The sequence below is a fragment of the Pterocles gutturalis genome, unplaced genomic scaffold (assembly GCF_000699245.1).
Source record: "Pterocles gutturalis isolate BGI_N339 unplaced genomic scaffold, ASM69924v1 scaffold34544, whole genome shotgun sequence".
Lineage (NCBI taxonomy): Eukaryota > Metazoa > Chordata > Aves > Pterocliformes > Pteroclidae > Pterocles > Pterocles gutturalis.
This window is the reverse complement of record NW_010131802.1, coordinates 1-11,276: the sequence shown is the minus strand read 5'-3', so window position 1 is coordinate 11,276 and position 11,276 is coordinate 1. Positions and strand designations below refer to the sequence as shown.

At 42.2% G+C, this 11,276-nt stretch overlaps 1 protein-coding gene across 1 annotated transcript; it reads left to right on the top strand.

Moving 5' to 3' along the window:
• Positions 1–8: 8 nt before the first annotated feature.
• Positions 9–9,871, top strand: LOC104467090 (optineurin-like; the record flags this gene model as incomplete). Its single annotated transcript, XM_010080720.1, has 6 exons — positions 9–127; positions 1,860–2,059; positions 3,719–3,874; positions 6,358–6,434; positions 8,537–8,668; positions 9,787–9,871. Coding segments are annotated over exons 1-6 (759 nt in total), but the record flags the coding sequence as incomplete, so codon positions are not given.
• Positions 9,872–11,276: the final 1,405 nt, after the last annotated feature.

Here is an 11,276-nt window from a genome sequence, read left to right as displayed (position 1 = left end):
GAGCATCCCAGGAGTAAAATGGAAAATGGAACAGACAGCGTGGCTGCCCCTGCCTTTAGCACCTACACCCCAGAAGAGATGGTGCAACAGATGAAAGAACTAATCACTGAGAACAATGAATTAAAAGGTGAATGTGCATGTGAACCGGTCTTGAAATGCAAAAGCCCCGAGTCTCTTCTGTGGGGTTTTTTGGCCTATGAGTATGAATTCTGTGCTCGTTTGCCCTTGCTGGATAACATTTTATACCTGGGTAGCATGTGCTGTGTAAGCGACTCTGCAAGTGGCAGGGCTAGCTTGATAGGACATATCAAATTGAGTTAGTATGGACGACCAGGAGGAGAGTGGCCCAATGTGTGGGTGATTTATTTGCTTCAGAATTACACATATAGCCAGTATAGCACTCTTTATGTTAGGAGGCAAGGTGAAAATCTCTTGCTGTTGTATGCTCTTTGCTCATCAGTCTCTAAAAGCTTTTTTGGGTTGTATTTTTAGGACTGTTGTGCAGCTCCGTTATAGATAGACTAACATTTTGCCATGGCTGCATCAGGAGGGGTGGGTACTGTAGAGTGCCCAGAACAGTTTGTGGTAGGATGCTCTCTGGATGTTTAGATGTGGCAGCACATTCTGTACTTCAAAAGGAAGTGGCAGCCATGGCAGGGTCTATTTGGGAGAAACGGACAGGTTTTTCTGAAAATGCCTAATGAGTCTTTCGGGTGAGAGCACTTTGTTTCTGAATTCCAGGAGTTTTTGTGTCAGATATGTATTTTATTTTTTTTAATGGATAGAGCAAAACCCAAGGGATCTGGGAATTTTTAGTGTAAAAGACAGAGGTACCTCACTGTTTATATGACAGCAGAGCATGAAGTCGCATATCTCTGTGCTGTGATTTTACATTCGTGTTTAAATCCTCCCTGAATCATTTTTGGACATGATTCAAGTTCTCTGCATTGGAGTCTCCTGGGTATCCGGCAGGAAAGTTGTTTCTAGAAGTGCCTCTGGTATTTTTTTATAAGGTCCTATATCATATAAGATAATATTTTGGGACCATATTACAGCTGCTGTAACGTATACCTTGCAGAGTCATGCTCCAGAGCTACATTTGTTTACATAACCTGAAGGATTTTTTGGCAGTTTATAATATGCTATTAGGATATAATGGAAGTTACTGGAAAATACAATGTGTAAAAGATTTTCAAGCAACTAGCTTTGAGTTTGTTGATTTAAAAAAGCAAGTCATTGTCTCTTGTAAAAATCTTGTAAGCATTTTGGCAGTAGTAAGACTGATGTTACATACACATGGCTTCCCAGACAGGGGGAACTGACTTTGCTGTAAGTTGTCAGGTATATTTTTTTCAACGCTTTCATCAGTCACATCATAACCAAATGTTCCAGTAGAGCATTGTTGGGCATATCTAAGACTTTCAATTTTATATAAGCCGTTTTCATGCAGTAATTTACCAGCCTGGGATGTCTCTTTTCCCTACCAAGTCTCAGTAGTTTCAGAATCTCAGTTCAGTAGTTTCATTTGGGTTGATCACAGAAATAATACACGCAGCAAGATACCAAGTACCTCTTGTGAACAATACTTCTTGCTTGTACTTCTTGGTTTAGGAATAAGTCAAGAAGTGAGAGTGTGCGCATGTGATTTCAGCAATGTGTTTAATGCTATTTATTATGGCGCTAACGAACTATAATAAGTTTTGGTTTGATATTTAAGATACGTGAGGAGAAGGTTTCACATTTCATACCTAATTATTGCTAACCTACTAAAGAATGCTGAGCTCAGTGTAGAGGAAATCTGCTGTTTCATTGACAAAGTATTAATGTCAATCAATGTCTTGTCTCTGGCTATTGTTTAGAAGCCGTGAAGTTGCATAACCAAGCTATGAAGGACCGATATGAGGAACTTTCCATCTGGCGAGAGAAGCAGAAAGAAGAAAGAGAATTTTACGAGTTAAAGTTTAAGGAGGCTAAGCAGTGCTTGCTAGCCAAGTGCATTGAAAATGAACAGCTACAGCAACAACTCCAGAGCTTAAAGGAAAGAGAAGGAGCTGAAATGGTAAACAAAGGATTACTTCTCAGAGTGTAGTAATTGTGCCACACTGGAGATAATTTACATTTTAATTAATATTTAATTAACAATAATAATAATTAACATTCTTGACCTAAGAAATAAGAAATTAACATTTTCTTTCTAACTTTTTATTCTTTATTTTGTTTACTTTTTGGTATCTCTTGACTTTATCCCTCCCTTTGCGTATTAGATTATCTGTCTCTCATGATAGTTTAATTGCTTTTGTATTTTTGTTTCTGGGGAGAAGTTGACATGTAAGCAAAAAAAAAAAATACCTTCCACCTATTTTTATTATAGCATTCTCCTCTCATTAAAGCTCTTTTACAGAGATCTGATTAGATTTGTACTTCTGCTGCCCCATTTGAGTCTGATGAGCTTTCTCCCTCTGTCTTACTTTTGCCTCTGTAACACATAACTTCTAATGTCGCAGGTGATTTTTTGCTTAATAGCCAGGCAACATTTTGCAGGTATTTACTATTAACCGAGATAGTCTATAGTCCATTACTACCGTTAAGTGACATCTCTGTTTCACTCAAAGTGAATCACAGATATATTGAGTTGCCTCCCTTAGTGATAAACCAGCATTCATAGGAGGGTTTCTCTCAAAACAGTACCTCTGTTAGCACAGGTTGCTGTAAAGCTCTCTGTTCTTCCCTGGAGATGACTCTTAATTCCATCCTCTTACACCATAAGCACAAAATCAGAGACAGCAGCAAGTCAGGTGGGTAGGGTGGTACTGCAGGATAAGAGACACTGTCAGCATAGCAAGAGTTTGGAGACCTGGCATGAATGATGGACTAGAAGGTACTGCAGACTTCAGGAATTGTCCAGAATTTACACTGATGGTATGTGGTGTAATAAAGGCGTTACCAGGAGGTGGAAGGCTCGGATTACAGAATCAGGGAGAAACGAACTCACAGGGAAAGTTTAATAATGGGGAAAGGCATTTAAAGGAGAGAAAGAAACAAGGCTTCCTGATTGTGTAGAGGCCTAAAAGAGGGTTTTGAGGATCCGGGGGAAAGGGAAGAGGCAGATGGTGAAGGAGACAGTCATGACTGGAAGGAGAGATTAAGTCTGAGGAGAATCTCTGAGGGTCAGAAGCTTTGTGGAAGGGATGTAGGACTTTGTGCGAAGGTCAAAGATACAGGGAGAGATTTATACATGGAGATGGCATACAGAGAAGTTGTATGGTGGGGAAAGGCTAAAAGTGGGGTGTGTGGAAAAGCACTCTGCCCACTAGTCTTTTGTCCCTAGAATCTTACGTAGATTTGGGAAAAGAGGGATAAGGATATAGGAAAAAAAAAAAAAATTCTGGACAATAATTCTGTAGGTTGGCTGAGACCCTGTGTGGTAGTGAGAGGCATAGGTTCAGGCAAAGATTTACCTCCTGATTATCTGTGTATTCAGAGAACCAGGCCCATGTTTTCCAGAGGCATGATGCTCATCATTTGATTAACTTTGTTTCACAGCTTGGACTTCTTGCTGTCTAGTGGACCAAAGCAGTTTAGGGATCTGTACACTGGGCTTTTCCAGACAAACTTAAACAAAAAGAAAGGATGCGGGACACCATTGTTATGTTCAGGCTCTGTGCTCCTTGGCTGGTCTTTCCTTTTGGTTGGCTAATGCAGGGTTTGTTTATCCCAGGAGGGCAGCATGGCTCCTGAGAAGGAAGTGAGGCAGCTGAAATCCCAGGTGCAGCGGCTCCAGGCTGAGAAGGCAGATCTCGTAGCCATCATTTCAGAACTGCAGGTCAAGCTGAACATCTCAGCAGAGGATTCCTTTGTGGAGATTGGGATGAACGTAAGTGAGGGGAATAAAAAGAACACAATGCTCTGTGGCTAGAAACTTTGGTTCCAGCTTGGTCCTCCTTTCTTTGCAAACTGAATTTTCTTCTCATACCAGGCTAAATGAGGAAGTCAGGTCTGGGTGTAATTACAGTGACAACGTTTACTTGATGACATTCTACAGTGAGGTGTCTAGCACCCTGTCTTCCTTTAGCAGAAAGGGTGAATCTATACCCATGTCAATGAAAAGTCTTTATGCCTCTCTGATAGAGAACATCAATCTGCCAGCAACAGCAGTAACACAAGATACAGGCACAGTAGATTTGGAAGAAGAGTTGCATGGTTGGACTCAATCATCTTAAAAGCCTTTTCCAACCTAAATGATTCTATGATTCTGTGGTCTCTTAGATTACCTGGCATGGAGCACTTGTGTGTTACAAAATGTGGTGGTAAAGGACTTGGAATTTATTTTTGTCCTCCTACTTTGTGTTGGTTTTGGCTGAGATAGAGTTAATTTTCTTCATAGCAGCTACTATGAGGCTATGTTTTGGATTTGTGCTGGAAGCAGTGCTGATAACACAGGGATGTTTTGTTATCCCTGAGCAGTGCTCACACAGAGCCAAGGCCTTTTCTGCTTCTCACCCCACCAGTGAGTAGGCTGGGGGGTGCACAAGGAGTTGGGAGGGGACACAGCTGGGACAGCTGACCCCAAATGACCAAAAGGATATTATACTATATGGTGTCATGCTCAGCATGTGTATTGGGTCTGGCTGAGGTGGAGTCAGTACCCCCATAGCACCCTCCCAGTGCTGAGGGTGACAGTGGCAGCCAGCAGGGTGTTTGTAACACATCCTGGGAGGGGCGGAGCCGGGACAGCTGACCCGGATTGGCTGTTCCACACCGTGTGACATCAGCTCAGCCATAAAAGTCCAGGGCAGGGAGGAGGAGGGGGGCATTTGTTACTGTGTTTGTCTAGCAGCTGCTCTACATATACCAAAGCTCTGCTTTCCTGGGAAGTGGCTGGACATCGCTTACTGAGGGGAAGTAGAGGATAACATCTTTGTTTACCTTTTGTCTCTGTGCATGGTCTTGGCCTTTGCTTTAATTAAACTGATTTTATCTTGACCCACGAGTTTTTTCATCTTATTCTCCTCCTTTATTTTGCTGAAGGGGGAGTGATAGAGGGGCCTCGTGGGCACCTGGCATCCAACCAGGGTTAACCCACCGCAGCGTATAAAGCCTGGGGGAAGAAGGAAGTGTGGGGGGGAACATTCAGAGTGATGGTGTTTGTCTTCCCAAGTCACTGTTACACATGATGGAGCCCTGCTGTCCTGGAGATGGCTGAACACCTGCCTGCCCATAGGAAGTGGTGAATGAATTCCTTGTTTTGCTTAGCTTGCAGGCACAGCTTTTGCTTTACTTTTTAAGCTGTCTTTATCTCAATCCATGAGTTTTCTCACTTTTACTCTTCCAATTTTCTGCCCTATCCTACCACAGGAGAGTGAGTGCACAGCTGTGTGGGGCTTAGTTGCTGGCTGGGGTTAAAGCACAACACACTTCTCATCCTCCAAGTAAATTAATTTCATAGGTAGCTTCCATCACACTAAAAATACTCTGGAAAAAAACAACATGGTCCAGCAGGTGACTTCGGAATAATTCAAAATGTTAAGAGTCTTATCTTAGTTGGAATTCCTGGGAACATCAGTACTGTGTTGTTAATTGACAACACTGCATATGGGGAGGGGGGCATTTTCTTTTAAGAATGAGGCTCACTTTCTACTGACAGATACTGAGAGATGCAGTTAAACAAAACCAAGTGCAAAGCTGCAGTGCCTAGAGGCACAGAAATCTACTTTTTCTACTGTTCTTGTATCTGAAAAATTTTCACAGGCAAAAAGTGAATTGTGAAAATATGGGTCTCCTCCATCCCCATAATAGTATATCCCTCTCTAGAATGTATGAGTACAACAAGAAATTAAGAGAATTTAATTAAAACTTGGAGTTGTTGAAGAAAACTTTTCAGGCTGCAGGAAACCTTCAAGGTTGTGTTCTCCTTTGGGCTACAAAGATTCTCCTTTGGGCTATAAAGATCAAGGAGTTAGTTTTGTAATGGGAAAGAAGAGTGGTTCTTTTGGGAGGCAGGAGAGCGGGATTTAGGCTTATATTTAAAGTCACCTGCAGCGATGTTGGCTGTTGCTGTGTGGTGCAGAGTCATCTTTATAGGGGAGAGTAGCCATGGAAGTTGCTGGTGAAAGGAGAAGGCCAAATTGCATTGTTGTTTGTCTTCTCTCATCAGTCTGGAAGAGATACAGCAAAAGGCATCTGAAGTATTTAAGAATTTCCAAACGTGAAAGTGATCTGTAGGAGTTTTGTGTGTTATTTGTTTTTATTGCCATAATAGTAGTTTTCCCTGTTTTTCATCCTTCCTTAACTGAAGTGAATAAAACTGTGTCCTGCTTAGTCCAAATACCAACCTAATAGTGTTTTTTTCTTTCCTAGGAAGGAGAAATCAACAGAACTGCAAGAGAACATCAGGAGAATAGCGGTGAAATGACCAGTAACATCGCCATCTACAGGTATATAGGTTCTTGTGTGATTCAGACTTCTATGTGTTCTGTTTTCAGTGTGAGGGAAGCTTTTTCTATGAAGAATGTACTAAAACTTGTTTTTCTGTGGCCTTACATCCCTTAATTGCAGTAGCTCTACCTTCATACCATGTCAGAAAGACCCTCAGCTCTCTGGCATTTTTCCTTCCAATTTTCCCTAGCTGACAAGAGGGAGTGCATATTTTGACCAGTTGGCCAGGCATTTATGTACATGCTGACTTGCCAACTTTTCAGGCTTTTAAGGGAGGCCAAACAGAAAAGATAGAGGCTGCAGAGATTCCCTCCTATTTGTTTGTGACCATCTAATAAAAGTATCTGTTCCCTACCCAATTATAATGATGTTGGAAAGAATCAGAGGTCTTGTAGTCTTTCAGTCTGAACCCTGTCTGTTCTGTTTGTGTGTTGTTGCTATAAAGTGTATCAGGGTGGGGTAGACAGACAGTGCAATAACATAGTCCTTATTTTTCAGGTTACTAGGCTTAAGATACCAGCATTCTGTTTAGGTTAGTTCTCAAAATTTGATCTTTACATCAGCTCGAGGGCACAAGGGACTTTCTTGCCCCTAGCTGAACCTTTGCTCCTCATGGACACAGACAGCTGACACTATCAAACGTTCCATTTTGGATACTGCCCAATTTAGCAGCTAGATGACTGTGTCCAAACTCTCTTATTGACTTTGTGGCTTTTGCTTTTGGAAGGAAAGGATGTGGGAAGTGTTAAGGGCATAGCAGGTCAGAAAGCTGTGCTCCATTTACAGGTTTTTCCTTAAACCCCTGTCACTCCCTATGTCACTGCACGGAAGAACCGTGTTTTAATGTAGTGACATAGAGAACTTGTCCCTCAGCATACAGTTACGAAGTTGAAGGGGGAAGGAAAAGTTATGGTCATGGATGAAACTGAGAGCTGCTGACCACAGACTGGGTGGCAAGTATTACACTTTTCATTAGCAGTGGCTTGTGAGCACATTCTGATCATGAGATGTTCTCTGTGGGACTTGCTTACATTTTAATTAGTATCTGGGCTGTATCTACAAGAACAAGGGGTATATATATGTCTTTAAATATTTCCTGTGTCACCATGTGTCTTTGTGCGGCATTGAAACTTTAGACTGGTGCTGTTAGCAGGTTCAGAGAAATGTGATCCACTCAGGACAGGTTTATTTCTGTAAGAGAAGAATGGTGCACTAAAAATCCCCCGATACAAGATAAATAATAAAATATCCTGGCTGAACACTATCTTTGGGGTATTGAATTTTGCTCACCAAAGATTTCTAGTTCTCATGAGCACATGGAGGACTATGCTATACTTTCTGTTCTGAACTACAAAAGCAAAATAAAAAGCACGTGCTGGTTTACAGCTGAGCTTCTGAAGTGTACAGTGTATATAACCTGCCTATCTTACCATGTCATTAGGGGATTTTGACTTTCTCTCTAGATAGACAAAAATTGAGGGAATGGAATACAGTATTTTACCACTAAGAAATTAACTTACCTTACTTTTCAGAGAGTTTTGGATTTGTTTTGGTTCATTTCCACAGTAGCATAATGCCATTTTCAAATGAGCTATTAGAACATAGCGATTTTTTTCAGAAAAATAAAGCAATTTCTGATTACCATGTTTGGTGGAACTTGTGGTTTTTTCCTGGTAAGGAATGAGAGAGAGATAAGAAATATTGCATGTTTCACTGGGGGGCGGGGGGGGGAAGCTATTTTGGGAACAGACAGCAACACTTTGTAGAAGGGGCTGCAAAGTAGGCCAAAATAAATGCACTGGAATTTGTATTGTCTTGACTGCTTTTGTTTTCCTTCCTTAACTACTAAATTGTTCCCCCACTTGAATAGGACTGTCTGAGCACTGCGCAAAGCAGGGACTGCATTTGCACGCACAGGGACTGTGGCTAGCAGCTTGTGGGCAGGCCTTGGTTCTTGGGAATGAGCCCTTTGCTCAGAATGTTGGTTTTCAGCACTGTGTGAAACAGTGGCCTCTCAGACTGGATCTGAGAACTCGGGATAAGGGTGTGCTCTACTACAGTCATAGCTGTTGTTACTTACTTCTGGTTTGGTTTGAAGCAGGAGCAAACCTGTAGATGAATCGAAGAATTTGGAGTCTGAGGAGCTAACTGTGAGCCAGCTACTCTGCTACCTTAGAAACGAAGCTCAGAAGAGGGAAAAACTTGAGAAGGAGCTCCAAGATCACAAAGAGAGGTATGAAGTAGGTACACTGTAACATTTGGAACTGTTTTCTTTCAGGGCTGCTGCAGTTACCAAGTCTGTGGCTGATCAGAGACAAGCTGAAATATCAGTGTGACCTGGATGGGGAATTTCCTGAGCGCTCCGTAGTAATAACTTAGTTTTGTGGTAGTCCTTGTAGAGATAAACCACAGGTTCTCTTCCGTGGGCAAAAGAGTGTCCATGTTTTATTATTATTTCCTATAGCACCACAGATCAAGACAAATTACCCATCTCCTCTTGAATTCAAGCTTTCCCCAGGTCATGTCAGAATGATATAATGACTAGTTGAAGATGTTCTCTCCACTCACTCCTCCATAGTTATTTGGCTTTGTATGAATCATCTGCATGTGGGGCCTCAAGCAAATTACTATTACAGTCCTCTTCGTGATATTGGCAGGCTACATTTAGCAATGTGTGAGCTTGCAAAAGCTCCTTAGAAATGTCTAAAATAAGTTTAACTCCAAACTTCTCTAAGAGAGAGTTTTTCCCTGAGAGTCTGTTTCAGCTCAATTATACTGATATAAATTGGTGTGACTGTTCAGGCATGGAAAATTGCCTAAGCAGTAGCTGTTGCAAATCCCCACTTTGCAGAGACAGAGTAAGCTTTCCTGGACATTTCCTACTATGAAAGGTTGGTGTCATGGTAATTGCTTCTATGTGGTCTTCCTAGAAGAGGTAATGAGCCATAGCCAAATGATTCTTAGAAATCTCAGCCTCTGAAAATATCAAAGGAAAATAGGGGCACTATTAATTATTGGATTCAGGGAACAGACTGATGCATTTCTAGAGAGTTAGCAGTTCTGGACTATACTGAAGATTGATCACTGTGGACTGAATGTCACTGTCCTTCACCACACCTGCAGACTTACACATGCATTTTGATCAAATATGCATGCTGGGTGTCCCGTGTTCTTCAGGAACCCCCATGATTGTGCAAGCTTTCCTGCACGTCTGTGCTTTCAGTTCTGCCTCTCATTTGTGGCTGTGATGTTAGAAGGAGAGTATACCACTTGCATGAAATCCTTGAATAGCTGAAATCTCACTTTAAATGTAGGGCAAATCCATTATTGCTGTATCTTTCTGTTTTCTAGACTGTCAAAGCTGGAGAAGGAAACCAGCAACTGCCTGGAGAGTGGGACACAAACTGAACAGGAAGAAGAGGAGAGTTCAGAGCCTGTAAGTACCTGTCCTCTTGAGCTGAAATTTAAAAACAACATACAGCTTACTTGTTGAGGCCAGCAACCTCAGGGCCTTGCACTCAGGGAGCAAGGGGCAAAAATCCTTCCATGCACAGGGCATGGAAGTGAATTTTGAACTCTACAATCTGTATCTTAAAGGTGGTTCCAAATTACACCAGCCACCAAAATGGGTGAGATTGGTGGCCAGGAATTAGGGAAGCATGGCATAACTGCACGTATACCTTGTTGCCCTGGCCGTGCCCACTAAACAGAGAGAGATGCAGTCATTTTAGCTCCAGAAAATTGTCTAGACTGGGTGAATTTCCTCACTGCTGGCTAGGTCAGCTTTTGGATCAGAATCTCTGCATCCAATGACAGTGTACTGTAAAACAGAGTTTAAATGTAGAACTCATATGGCACCTGATTTGTGTTTTTTTTAATGTTTTTGGTAAGATGTATTACAATGGTGGCACACAACTATCTTGGATTGAGACACAGTTCCAGGCAAACTCAGTCCCGTTGTTTTCAATTAAGGGTCTGAATGGACATTGGGGTTGGGATTCAGCTCCAGATTCAGACACCTAAATTTACGTGCCTACCGTTGTAAGCATCTCTATGTGATGTGAGTGTGTAAGCTTCTATAGTACTGGAGATCCATTCAGGTTCAATGCAGCTGCACAATACAGGGAGCTAAGAATGCTCATGTATGAGGCAGTGTGGGCTATCTGAGGTGCTGCATGGGGCTAGCAAATATGCTATGGGATCTGCTGGAGACCTGTGCCCTTCTGAAGGCTGGGACAAGTATTTTGGGGCAGGGCTGGCTTACTTAAACCAGACCTCTTTGTGTTAGGCCAAGAGATGTCCATTCTAAGGAAAGCAGATGATGTCTCAGTTAATTCTTTCTAGTATTTTTATCTCAACTTCACCTGAGTTACAGCTTGAGCCAGATGCCCCTCATCTAAGTGCTGATATTGAGGTCAGCAGAGTGACTTCTTTGCGATGGCACTCATTTCCATTTATATGCTGTTGGGTTTCTTCAGAGGGCTCTTGTCAGTGGAGCTCATGTTATCTCTCCCTACTGTAAAATGTAGATATTTAACGAAATAATGTGGAGCTGCAGCATGGACCATTTGAGGGCTCAGCATTTGAAGGCATCCTGGGAGAGAAGGAAAAGTTTTTCAGACCTGCTTTGGCTCTGGAGAGCGAGGAGTGGCTGGGGAAGAAGAAACTAGAACACATCCTCTGCCAAACAGCAGCTGACACTAACTTCAGCCAGGTCTCCTGAGATGAGTCATCTTAAAGCACCACTGAAGTCACTGCTCTGCCTTCCCTGGGAGGCTGCTTGCAAGCTTCCCAGAAGCAGAGATCCAGGAGACTATCACAGAATCACAGAATGTTAGAGA